At 43.1% G+C, this 13,529-nt stretch overlaps 1 protein-coding gene and 1 pseudogene across 2 annotated transcripts; one reads left to right on the forward strand and one right to left on the reverse strand.

Annotated features, from left to right (window-relative positions):
- Nucleotides 1-810: 810 nt before the first annotated feature.
- LOC311356334 (E3 ubiquitin-protein ligase RNF128 pseudogene) lies at nucleotides 811-6,620 on the reverse strand (annotated as a pseudogene). Its single transcript, XR_014684177.1, has 2 exons — nucleotides 6,566-6,620; nucleotides 811-3,499 (listed from the first exon to the last, which is right to left on the reverse strand). The product of XR_014684177.1 is annotated as an E3 ubiquitin-protein ligase RNF128 pseudogene (transcript).
- A 717-nt stretch (nucleotides 6,621-7,337) lies between these two features.
- Nucleotides 7,338-13,423, forward strand: slc24a5 (solute carrier family 24 member 5; the record flags this gene model as incomplete). The annotated part of the gene is made up of 9 exons (XM_084476392.1): nucleotides 7,338-7,503; nucleotides 7,724-7,903; nucleotides 8,207-8,290; nucleotides 8,769-8,872; nucleotides 9,050-9,150; nucleotides 9,858-10,135; nucleotides 10,627-10,836; nucleotides 12,394-12,495; nucleotides 13,074-13,423. 9 exons carry the CDS (start codon nucleotides 7,338-7,340, stop codon nucleotides 13,394-13,396), a joined length of 1,548 nt encoding a protein of 515 aa, XP_084332518.1. The 3' UTR covers nucleotides 13,397-13,423.
- Nucleotides 13,424-13,529: the final 106 nt, after the last annotated feature.

Consider the following 13,529-nt stretch of genomic DNA (forward strand, 5'->3'; position numbering starts at 1 on the left):
GAAAATGGAGGTCAGTTTCATCTAATGTGTCAGGATTTGCAACAATTCAACAAATGTCCCCAGCCCAATATTAATGGTCAACGCTTGGGCAGTATTTATTCATAGCATCCTGACATTTCACCTGGGTGAACGGTATATTATGGTATTTGTGTAAAACATTTTATAAAATGATAATAAAAACATTAAAGCTGAGGTGCTGGCGATAGAAGTCATTGTAGCATGCATGCCATCGTCGGCTAGCCTACAATGCCGTGTGTCTGATGTGCAATTTGCCACTTCGACAAGTCTTGCTTGGTTTAAATACTTGTGGCCTAAAGAATAATGAATATATAGGGTATAAGTGCCCTTCTTCCATAGATTTGATCAAATTTCACAGAGTAGGACCTCCTTGTGCACGTTCCATCCAATGTAAAACATGTGGAAAGTAAACTGAAGCTGCAATACATACGGTACATTCATACATATGTACATACATACAGTCTGTGTGTTCCACCCACAGTGGAAGGCCACTGGCCATGCTGTTTGTAACCTGCTTTTTACTGTTGTAGAGCTAGCTACACTTTAGCTTTTAGGGCCCTGGGTCAGATCACTGTCATTTGTGTAAAATGTAACAGAAAGATATTGTTGTATATTTGACTTTGTATATTTAATATGATAACTTCTGTATTTCTAAATACCCCTTGTATACCATAATACCGTGATATTGCCTAAGCCTAATTTCCGACATTTTTATCAACCAAACCCAGAAGATTTTCCTCAGCACTCGTTGAGTGAAAAGTTGAATGACACCATTTGAATACAAGATGTGTGAACGTTTGGATTGTCCTCATTTTGAGGGATTTATTGTGATCTAACAAGCATCAATGTGATTTCTTATACAGACATCACACATATTTTTTTACATACACTCTGCAATCTGCAAATACAGAAGAAAACAAAAACATAGAAAAATATGTTGTTCAACATAATCAGAGGTAATAGCAAACAAGGAAATCAAATGATTCCTTAGCTTGATTGTTTACCAAGCGGTTACATCATTTAATTTTAGGAAAACCATTAATTGTATAGCTTGTTATGCAGTTGTTGAGTTCAGAAGGAGAACTCACAACCCTCCTCTCAACCGACTGGAAGCCCTAATAATTCCTCCATGTTGTTAATTAAAGGTAAAATAATCCTTCACACCTTTACATAAAGACTTATTTTCATAATAAGACAATATTGCTTTGATTGACAATAACACAAAGCCACACAGAGCCAATTGAATCCTTCAACAACAGTCCCTTGATGTTGATGTATTAACTTTCAAATGTGCTAACAAATCTCAGTTTTTATCAGCTGGTTGAATATAACAATTTACAACAACCCTTTTATTTCAAACAAAAACCAACAACATTCACCTCAATACATTCAAATTGTACCCAGATCTGAATATCATACTCAAAAATAAAACATGCACAAAGACTTGATAGTTAGTGCTCATACATCTAACAGGAAAACATGATACCTTCAACCATAATCATTTCCCCTTAATCTGATTATTATTATCCAAATAAAAATAGATTCTGACCAAATGTGGAAGGGTGACTGTGTGAGTTGTGCGGTCAGGGAGGACAGGCCTCCTGCTATAGAGCATTGTTTGCTGGTTGTTTAACATTTGGCCGACTGTGAACAGTCAAACGCTTCCATGCCCTAAAGTGAGAAGTGCTCAGTGAATGCTATGAATGCTCATGGAATACATTGTAATTGTAACATTTGAATTATTTGTGTTATGGGGGTTAGTTCTGAAAATCGGTGTGATCATTTGTCAGCATTTGTATTCAATATCTGCTGCCACTGAAACGTTGCACTGTAAAAAAAAAAAAAAAAAAGTGCAACAGGAGGCCTAGCATAAATCATTAGCAATAGAATCCTTGAACACATGGAGAATCTTGCGTATGCATTTGGTGATCAATTCCTGAGGGGTTTGTAGATAAAATCGAATTGATTTTAATGAACCAGGCATGTCCAATCAATCCCAGAGAAAATGAGTTAGTCCACTTCCAAGAGAAACGTGACCCTGCTTTGAAGTACAGATGTGGCCATGCTCCGTCTTATCCACGCCTGTCCTGTGAGTCTTCCTCGAAGGCATCGTTGACGTAGCGGTGCTGATACTCCTGTGGCTCGGGGGTCTGTGGGCCGGTCAGTGGCACCTCGTACAGGGGCTCCCCTCCGGACACCGTGATCACAGTGACATCTGGTGGCGGGTACGAGTAGGCGTTGCTGACCTCGTCCTTTTCGTCCTCATTTTCGACCCCAAGAGCCTTGAGGATGTCGCACTTGCACATGGGGCAGGTCCTCTTCTCCAGGAGCCAGGGTTCGATGCAGACCTTGTGGAAGATGTGGTTGCACGTCAGAACAGTGATCACGTCCCCCACCCTGTAGGACTCAATGCACACGGCGCACGTCTGCGCGTCCACCCCCGTCTCGGGGTCGCCCCTCTTCACCGTGCGCACCACCAGCTGCTTGATGGCCTTCTTGGCGTCGTTCTTCAGCCTGTGCTCAGAGCGCCTCTGCATCCGCAGGTTGACCAGCCGATGGGCGGAAACAAACACAAAATAGCCAATGGACGCAGCCGTCACAAGAAAGAAGGCGATGGACAGGAAGTAGAGCCAGTAGGTGTCCATCCAGGGCCCGTGAGGATTGCCCATGTTGATGACCATTTCTACCGGGATCCCCCTGCTGACCAGTTTTGCGATCTCCACCCCCAACGCATTTCCGATCATGATGGCCACCATCCCAGGGGCATCTGCGTGGGACATGTGCATGGTCTCATTCCTGGTCCCCTCCACGTTGTACACCACGATGGCAGAAGCCCCCTCTGCCTGGGCGCCGTTGATCTTGTCGCTGAAGGTGCAGTTGCCCCTCTTGACGAGGGCTATCCAGTGGGACGTGCTGTTGTTGTGGCTGTAGATAGGGAGCCCGCGGCAGCCCATTGGGTCTTGAGTAGGCATCATCAGACGTCCATAAGCCCCCTCCAGGGGGGAGTTGCGGCCGTACACACCACACTCACAGTATCGCCTTATGGTCAAATTGCTTTGGTTGTCCGGGTAGCTTATTTCCAACAAGGCCGACCAGTATACGAACGCGGCGGAGCACCGAACAAGTCCTGACGACAACACCAGGAAGAGCACACACTGCCCTACCTTTAGATCCATGGCAACGCTTTTCTCTCAACAAAAACACATGAACTGCTTTCCGTAAAGGGTATCACTTTGAAACACTTGTTTAAGAGTTGTCCAGTTTTTTGGGTTCCAGTTGTTGTTGTCGTTTGATCGACGGCGATCGGGATAGTGCTAGCGTTTCACCCAACCTGCTCTCGATGGTAATCTGATATGAGCCTCTTGTAACATAACACTGCTCTGCGTCAGCCACTCACCTCTCGTTATCTGCCTGGACCTTGAACAGTGAGCACTCCTCTCACAGGGCAAGTCACTGGCACTTAACAAGTTGAAGTTCTGAACTGTTTTGAAAGCCAAAGGAAAACAAGCCAATAAGAAAGGGGAAAGACGATAAGTGAATGATAAGGCATAAATGTACGGGGACAAAGTCATAAAGACAAGGAACAGAGCTTGTGTAATATGGGGCTGTTGACTTTTCCATTCGTCATGCTCACGGGGAGAAGTCTGTGAGGCTGAATTTCTTGTTTAGCTTGTTCCTCTTGTCACTGAAATGTGAGCTCGATGTTGTTGAGTTTGAGGAAGATGGGAAGCTTGTACTACTAGCAACACAGCTCTATTCTATCAGAATGGAGAAGTGTCTCCATTCTGAACTTTTTATCTCATCCAAATGAATGCAAACACGAGTGACCACAAGGTGGCCAGTAAATACATGAGGTAATGGAACTTCAATTTTGCATAAAGTACTTTACAGCCTAATGTTAGCTGAGTTTAATAGGTCATGGGTTGTATTATTTTGCAAAACAAGGTAAGGAAATAATGAGCTCTCCGCGCCTCATAGCTACTAGAAAATTCTGAGAAGGTACAGGATTCCAGGCATTGTTTTCAACAGAGGAACGTGTAAATTCCTTCCTCCCTCCACCTCCTCCCTTCCGCTCTCTCTCTCTCTCTGTCTCTTTCTCTCTCTCTCGCTCTCTCTCTCTTTCTCTTTCTCTCTCGCTCTCTTTCTCTCGGAGACATGCACGTGTGAACACACACCCGTCAATGCAAACATTAACAAAAACCTCTACATGGGCGGCTAGGCTAAGGACAAAGGAATAACAATGCATCTTGCCAAAGGGCTATTTTCTTACAAACAATTATATATCATAGTACAAGTTATATTAAAAAAGGAAATGAAATTCAAAGTCTTCCAAGTGCAGCAAGGACATGATTAATTGGTAAATACTGGCATCTGCTGGCATCAATCAGTGGTTTACAAAGTATGTATTGCTTGCAAGCTGCGAAACACAGAGCCAACACTATCATAGCATTTTATGATAACTTAAAAGCAATTTCCAACAATAATAATGATTATAATATTTTAATTATTAAAGAGAAATATTAAAGAGACATTGAAAAATGTAGTTGCTGTTCCAACCCTGCTTTGTTGTTGCTGTTGGATTTAGGTGACAAGGGACTTTAACGTACAAAAACATGTCTGAACCATTATGCTCCCACATGTTCCAAACGTTCACTGACGCGGGGGGGGGGTGGCATATGGTCAGACCTGCTGCTCTATAATAATGTGTTGCCACCATAGCTGGCACCCGAGTGATTGGGAGACTAACTGATTATTCATTTTTTCCTTATTGACAAATATTATATATTTTTCCCTCATGTTTAATCTCCATTAATTTAATATCTTCTTTTTTTCCAGATGTTTCGTTAAATTAGGCCCACAACGCCTCCTGAGGGCTTAACAATGAAACCAGTGTCCTGGATTCACCCCCCTCTATGCTGCCACCACATCGCCACATTTAATGCATCTAAACACTCTCTTTCATACAGCATACCCCTAGAGTATTTAGATGCATTAAATCAATATCAACATTACAGGCCAAGTTAGCAATCTTACAATAAACAAACACTAACTAAGAAAATCACAAGGCTAAGACTTTAAAGTCTTATCATTTTAGAAAATGTTGACATTCAATGTCTACAATGTGTCTGTATTGAGGCAGTCTATACTCCTCCAACGTACTCTAGAGTTGGGAATATAACTGCACTCTCGGTGAATTTATTTTCAAGTAGACATTTTCATATATATATATACAATAGACATATTCATTCTATTCTTGTTGGGTGATTAATAGCATATGAATATATTATTGAATAATAAACAATAGACAATTTATGAGCAAAGAAAATGAAGAAAAGATCGCACACCCCTTTTCCCACCCCCCATAAAATGTTCAAGAATCACAACTGCGGATGAGCAATATATTGAAATACATATATTTCCAAAGGTATTTCACGTAAAATTTTGGATTTTGAATAATTGAATGTATTAATCCACACTAGATCGTTGCAACGTGAAATAAAAGGTCTACACATGGAGGCGCTGTTCAGCAACGTATGATTTTACTTGAACAAGTCCAGTAGGCCTATATGCCTCTCATACAATCAGTATCTAAAACCTTCATACACACTAGAGGAGTGTGTATGCCCCAAGTTGTAGGTCAAATGACCATAACCTGTAAAATATAGGCTACTCGCATTTCCAGCAAATAATATCCAGATGTAAATAAACACATGATTTTATCTCTTCAGGCTGGGAATATACAACACAGTGCTCATTTGCATCCCAGTAGGCCTAGTCTACTAGTTCTAGCTTTTATTATTTTTCACATTTTTCCTCCAGACGAGAGACAACAAAACCCAACAATGTGGCAGCTTGCTCCTAGTAGTTGATTACCAAACCCTGATCCTAGTAGGCTATACAGCCTGTTGATTACCAAACCCTGATCCTAGTAGGCTATACAGCCTGTTGATTACCAAACCCTGATCTTAGTAGGCCTATACAGCCTGTTGATGACCAAACCCTGATCCTAGTAGGCTATACAGCCTGTTGATTACCAAACCCTGATCCTAGTAGGCTATACAGCCTGTTGATTACCAAACCCTGATCCTAGTAGGCTATACAGCCTGTTTGTTACCAAACCCTGATCCTAGTAGGCTATACAGCCTGTTTGTTACCAAACCCTGATCCTAGTAGGCTATACAGCCTGTTGATTACCAAACCCTGATCCTAGTAGGCTATACAGCCTGTTGATTACCAAACCCTGATCTTAGTAGGCCTATACAGCCTGTTGATGACCAAACCCTGATCCTAGTAGGCTATACAGCCTGTTGATTACCAAACCCTGATCCTAGTAGGCTATACACTGGAATTTGCTATATAAAAAAACACGCACACACACGCACGCACACACAAACACCCAATGCCAATCAAACCTTGAAAAATAAGATAATAGTAACTTTGTTTATATGCCCATGCCTTTTTAAGACGTACGACTTTTGGTTTATAAGTCAAGAATACTATAGCTGCAGAGTGCAGACAACTACCAGTATTGATAAAGATATCTTACCTTTTTTACTTGTAGTCTCATCGAAGGCCTACTGATGTTATTGTTCGTGTATGGGGGCACCAGGGCGCCTGAAGATGCTCTTCCGTTTGGAGGGTATAGTGAGAGCGACACGACGTGGTGAACTCGACGGCAGGGCATGCCCAAACATATTTCGCACAACGACCCCGCACCCCCACCGCACCCAAGTCACCACCCCTACGATCATCTCGATTCGCTGAAAATATCACGATTAACATGGTCCAAAAAATGTGGCTACTGTTGGTTAAGGTTTACATTTATATTTGCGTCATTTGATTTGCGTCATCATCAACAATTAGGCTAATATAATTAGAATGTTGCCGAATTGTCTTGAATAGGTTATAAGGCTACTAATGCAAGACAAACGGTCACAATTGCTTGAGAGACTATGAAGGCCCATTCATTGTTTCAAACATCCATGTTTATAATCCTCCCATCCTGTGATTTCGTGTATTTGAACCCATTACCTAACTGGCCTAGCCACCACCCCAGGCTGAAAGTCTTTCCAAGTCGAGTGGAATGAGTGCATCTCGTGATCCCCCATTCTGGGCATGGGAAATAAGATGCTTTCTATCCCCCTATTTATTCCTTTCTGCATTTTGTAGTGTAGTGGCATGATCGATGCAGTTTATACACGGAATTTAATTGCATAGGTCTACCCCGAAAACCGAACAATATTTGGAAGGCATATTACTTCTGATTAATTACTCTAATTTAATAGGCCTACTTGTCTACCTTTTTGACTCAAAAGACAATGATTAGGCCTACGACCGCAGCTATGCACAAAAAGAAGAGAAAAGATTTTATACCATATTTCCTCGGGCTTGTTGTATTTTTGTATTGCATTGTTCATCTTATTTCATTCACTGCTACTACAGCAACACAGTCGTCCCATTCTGCACGGATCCGCCGGGCTCTTGGTAAGATCTCTGGGATAATTAGGGTGAATAATCGATTGCGCCTTAAATGTTTGCTAAACCAATGCGGTAATTGCACGAAATTGTGGGTAATTTGCCGTACAGAGTAGCCTACACCCCAAACAACATTGTTGTAGTTCTACTTTATCAGCAAACTATTATATTGGTTCATTTTCAACATATCGTCTTATTGTTTATACAAATTATTTTTGACTCTTTACAGAGAATGAGACGGAATGTGTTCCGCCGCAGTCGTCAGAGTTCCCCGACGGATTCTTTACTGTCCGAGAGAGAAAAGACGGGGGGCTTGTCATATACTTTATGATCATTTTCTACATGTTTCTGGCGGTCGCTATCGTGTGTGATGATTACTTCCTACCATCTCTGGAGGTCATAAGTGAACGTAAGTGTTATAACTTAAGTAAAGCCATGCAGGCTAAATAGGTCTGTAATTTCAGAATTATTATGAAAGTAAAGTCAATGAAAGAAAATTGTTGACAATAATGAGAGGTGAGCTTTGTTATGACAATATTATAAAAGCACATGAATCACTCAATGGTCAGTTAATAAATATAATAAATATATTGATTAGTAAATTGTGTCCCAACTTCCAAAATATGAAGTTATTTTGAGTATATGAATATAGGCTACATATTATAATATACAATGCGTTATAATATCCATGTATTTATTTGTTCTGAACCAGGCCTAGGACTGTCTCAGGACGTAGCGGGAGCCACCTTCATGGCAGCTGGGAGCTCCGCACCTGAATTGGTCACAGCCTTTTTAGGTAACCAAGACAACGATGCTGGCCGTTGTTCAACCCCAATAATTCTAACAGCAGTACAATTACTCACATGAGAACTCAAAGACAGGCACCAGCTGTGTTTTTAATCCATTTAACGCCTTGTTAAAGTTAGTAATGATGTCTCATTCATCCTCAATTTGTGTGTTTGTGAATGGGTGTGTGTGTGTGTGTGTGTGTGTGTGTGTGTGTGTGTGTGCTTGTGTGTGTGTGTGTGTGTGTGTGTGTGTGTGTCTGTGTGTGTGTGCTTGTGTCTGTGTGTGTGTGTGTGTGTGTGTGTGTGTGTGTGTGTGTGTGTGTGTGTGTGTGTGTGTGTGTGTGTGTGCTTGTGTGTGTGTGTGTGTGTGTGTGTGTGTGTGTGCTTGTGTGTGTGTGTGTGTGTGTGTGTGTGTGTGTGTGTGTCTGTGTGTGTGTGTGTGTGTGTGTGTGTGTGCTTGCGTGTGTGTGTGTGTGTGTGTGTCAGGGGTGTTTGTCACAAAGGGAGATATCGGAGTGAGCACTATAGTTGGATCAGCCGTTTACAACCTCCTAGGAATCTGTGCTGCATGCGGACTACTGACCTCTATGGTATGCTTTCACACACACTCACACAAGCGCACACACACACGCACGCACACACACACACACACATTCACTCACATCAAAAAATGTATCTGTAACCAAAACGTGCTTATTGGAAGAAAAGCAGAAGTCCCACCATGGCGGTCAACGCGTATGGTCTTGCGTCTCTTCCTGGTGCATCAGGTGGGCCGTCTGACGTGCTGGCCGCTGTTCAGAGACTGCCTGGCCTACGGGATCAGCGTCTCAGCTGTGATCGCCATCATCTCTGATAACAAAGTGTACTGGTGAGTGCGCTCTTAACTCACTACTCATAACATGCTCCTAGTTTACATCATCTCTGATAACAAAGTGTACTGGTGAGTGCGCTCTTACCTCACTACTCATAACATGCTCCTAGTTTACATCATCTCTGATAACAAAGTGTACTGGTGAGTGCGCTCTTACCTCACTACTCATAACATGCTCCTAGTTTACATCATCTCTGATAACAAAGTGTACTGGTGAGTGCGCTCTTACCTCACTACTCATAACATGCTCCTAGTTTACATCATCTCTGATAACAAAGTGTACTGGTGAGTGCGCTCTTACCTCACTACTCATAACATGCTCCTAGTTTACATCATCTCTGATAACAAAGTGTACTGGTGAGTGCGCTCTTACCTCACTACTCATAACATGCTCCTAGTTTACATCATCTCTGATAACAAAGTGTACTGGTGAGTGCGCTCTTAACTCACTACTCATAACATGCTCCTAGTTTACATCATCTCTGATAACAAAGTGTACTGGTGAGTGCGCTCTTAACTCACCACTCATAACATGCTCCTAGTTTACTGTACAGTTCATGCCCCGCCAACCCGTCCACATTTATAAAACATAGAAATCAAGGAAAACACTTGACCCAGATGTGTATGCTGGGGGGACCGTTCCGTTTCATGTGGCCACACATCCCCACCTCCGGCGTTCACACGCGTGTGCGTGCGTGACGCAGGTACGACGCGGCCTGTCTGCTGCTGGTGTACGGCGTCTACATCGCCGTGCTGTGCTTCGACCTGCGCATCAGCGAGTTCGTCCTGCGGCGCTTCAGCCCGTGCTGCACCTGTCTGGGGAAGAACGCCGGGGGCCCCGACGAGGCCCGGCCCCTGATGGGCTTCGACACCAGCCTGAGGGCCAACACCCGCCCGCGGACCGACAGTGGCATCTTCCAGGACGACTCCGGCTACTCTCACCTGTCGCTCAGCCTGCACGGCCTCAACGAGATCCCAGAAGGTACCTGGACGAGTCGCTGGGGCTCCGGTGGCTTTCAGGATGGACACACACACACACACACACCTTGACCCACGTCAGAGTCTACCACTGCCACGACATCACCATGACCTCATCACCATGACCACGTCAGAGTCTACCACTGCCACCTCATCACCATGACCACTGCTCATCACCATGACCACTGCTCATCACCATGACCACTGCTCATCCCTCCAGAGTCAACCAACACATGATGCTGTGACACACTATGCACACACACACACACACTATGCACGCACGCACACACACACACACACACACACACATACATTCATACATACCTAGTCACACACATTTACACACATACACGCATACACAAATACACAAAAACAATGTTAAATCATAATAAAGAAGCATACACTAAGCCAAATCCTAATATTACTAGTCTTACTACTGCTGTTCACATAATCAAGCGTTCTGATGTGTGTTCTCTGTGTATTTGGTGTCCCCAGAGCCGAACAAGAGTGTATTTGCGGTGCCTGAGAGCGATGTGAAGCGGATCTTCTGGGTTCTTTCTCTGCCACTCATCGTTCTGCTTTTCCTGACCATACCGGACTGCCGGAGAAGGTTCTGGAAGAAGTGGTTCATGATGACTTTCCTCATGTCAGCTGTGTGGATCTCTGCCTTCACATACATCCTGGTGTGGATGGTCACCATCGTAGGTAAACACGTTGTTTATCAATGGCATGATTTAAAACTCCATTTGGAAGCCGCAAATAGTTTCAACAGTGGGATTAAAGTCCACACATCATAATTTATCTTGGCTTTCTTTTAGTGAACCTAAGTGTAAGGCACCATTCCAGGCCAGGTCGAGAACTGTCTGTGGATTATGAGTGAGAGAAAAAAATATTGTTTGTGGGTCTGCTGGGGTTCCTGGGAGACCTTTGTCTTGAGCGGTTTGTGTGTGTGTGTGTGTGTGTGTGTGTGTGTGTGTGTGTGTGTGTGTGTGTGTGTGTGTGTGTGTGTGTGTGTGTGTGTGTGTGTGTGTGTGTGTGTGTGTGTGTGTGTGTGTTACTGCACTCAGACAGTCCCAGGAGTAGAATTAGAGCCTTGCATGTCCCCCTCTAGGGCAAAACAGTCATGTGGGAGAAGAGTGTGACTGTATACACACCCATGGCATGTGGGGTACAGCTGCATCATGTGACCTCCAGTATAATAGGATTATTATGGCAGAGTGGTTTTAAAGGTCCTCACATGAGAATCAGGCCTCATGAAGGGTCGGAATGGGCCAGGTACCACTGCCCCCCCCCCTTAGAGACAACCCTATCAATGGATGTGTGTGTGTGTGTGTGTGTGTGTGTGTGTGTGTGTGTGTGTGTGTGTGTGTGTGTGTGTGTGTGTGTGTGTGTGTGTGTGTGTGTGTGTACGTGCGTGTGTGTGTGAGAAGCATGATCACGTGTGTAACCTACTGCATACTGTGTGTTTAAACAGTGTTAATTAGTACAGCGTACAAATTTAAGAAATGTAAAGAAAATATCATTGGTGAGCTTGTGGTTAATAAGCTATGTTTCCTTTAATGTATGTGATTGGTTACAAGTTCTCCAGGTATGTCCTGTTAAATTATGAACCCTAAGCAGCCAAAGGCCATATTCAGACAGAAAATAGCTAACTAATCCTACTTAATCCTAATTCCTAGCGTACAATTTAGAAGAACATTCAAGAATGTGTGTGTGTGTGTGTGTGTGTGTGTGTGTGTGTGTGTGTGTGTGTGTGTGTGTGTGTGTGTGTGTGTGTGTGTGTGTGTGTGTGTGTGTGTGTGTTTGTGCATGCATGCGTATGCACGTGTGTGTGTGTGTGTGTGTGTGTGTGTGTGTGTGTGTGTGTATGTGTGTCTGTGTGTGTGTGTTTGCGAGGTGAAGTGTATGATATTTGTTACCATGGAGAATATTATACTGTCCTGAGGATACAGCTTTTATGAAAACAAATGGGAATGTATGCTGAAAGTGAACTGAACATATCAAAAGCTCAATCTAACATACAGTTCCAAATGAACAACCATTTATGGCATTTTGAGGGCATTATAGTAGTCCTATTGCATCTCTTGACTTGAAGTACCGCCAACATATCCGGTGAGCCTATCTATAGAGCTTAAATATAATGGTGCATTTGATGAAGGTATATAGAATGAATAGAAATACTAATATCATCTATCAAAAAAAAGAAGTAATTCTCAGCTCAACTGTTTGTTTGTTTGTTCCTGGATTTCCTTCCCCATACAGGAGAGACACTGGGCATCCCGGACACAGTTATGGGTCTGACTCTTCTGGCAGCAGGGACCAGCATACCGGACACCATAGCTAGTGTTATGGTGGCCAGAGAAGGTAACCACATGTTCAATTCTTCCAATCTGAGAGTTGAAAACCACAGGGTGGCTTTCAACTGCAAAGACAGTTGAAACATTACACCTTACATTTCCATAACATTTTCCCTGCAGTGATAATTTCTCTGCAGAAAAAATTAGAGAAATTAGAAGATACACAATTTTTAAACAACAATAGGTGGAATGGAGTCTAGTAATCAAATACAACATTTGAAGTGTGGTGCAGTGACCTTCACAATCCTAAATTAGAGAGTCCTGATAAGCTTATCAATGATTTACATGTGTGAGTTCAGAGTCCAAAGAGTACAAATAATTGAAAATATCCAGTGCAACCTCATTTGATCTGGGTTGCGAGTTACACCAACTAGTACACAATAAGTACTAGTAGATAGTACAGGCTTGTGTACAACTTACTGGTACGGAACAGGTTATCAGAGGCTAGTTTGTAGGTTATTTGGTAGACAAAACAAGACTTGTCCTTCCAACAAATCTTCCAATAAACAGCATGTTTGTGATTATCAAATAATAAATAAGGTTTATTGTCAGAATGTCAATGCATTTTCATTTCTCTTTCTTAAGGAAAAGCAGACATGGCCATGTCAAACATTGTGGGCTCCAACGTGTTTGACATGCTGTGTCTGGGCCTGCCCTGGTTCATTAAAACGGCGTTCGTGGACACGGAGAACCCTGTGGAGGTCAACAGCACGGGGCTGCTCTTCATTTCCTTCACACTTCTCCTCTCCATAGTCTTCCTCTTTGTAGCGGTCCATATCAATGGATGGAAGCTAGACTGGAAGCTTGGCATAGTATCTCTCTTCTGCTACATCGTGTTTGCCACCGTGGCAATCCTGTATGAACTGGGAATCATCGGGAATAACCCCATCCGACTGTGCAGTGACTGAACAACCCCCCAGGATCTGAACTCTGTCGACTGATACCTCATAGAACCAAAGTCAGCTTCAAGCCGTGTTATGGAAGGCAGAGGGTTATCTTCTGCAACAAATGGTCCCTCATCCCCGATGGTCTTGTTAAGTG

This window comes from Micromesistius poutassou, assembly GCF_964030765.1.
Source record: "Micromesistius poutassou genome assembly, chromosome: 12".
Taxonomy (NCBI): domain Eukaryota; kingdom Metazoa; phylum Chordata; class Actinopteri; order Gadiformes; family Gadidae; genus Micromesistius; species Micromesistius poutassou.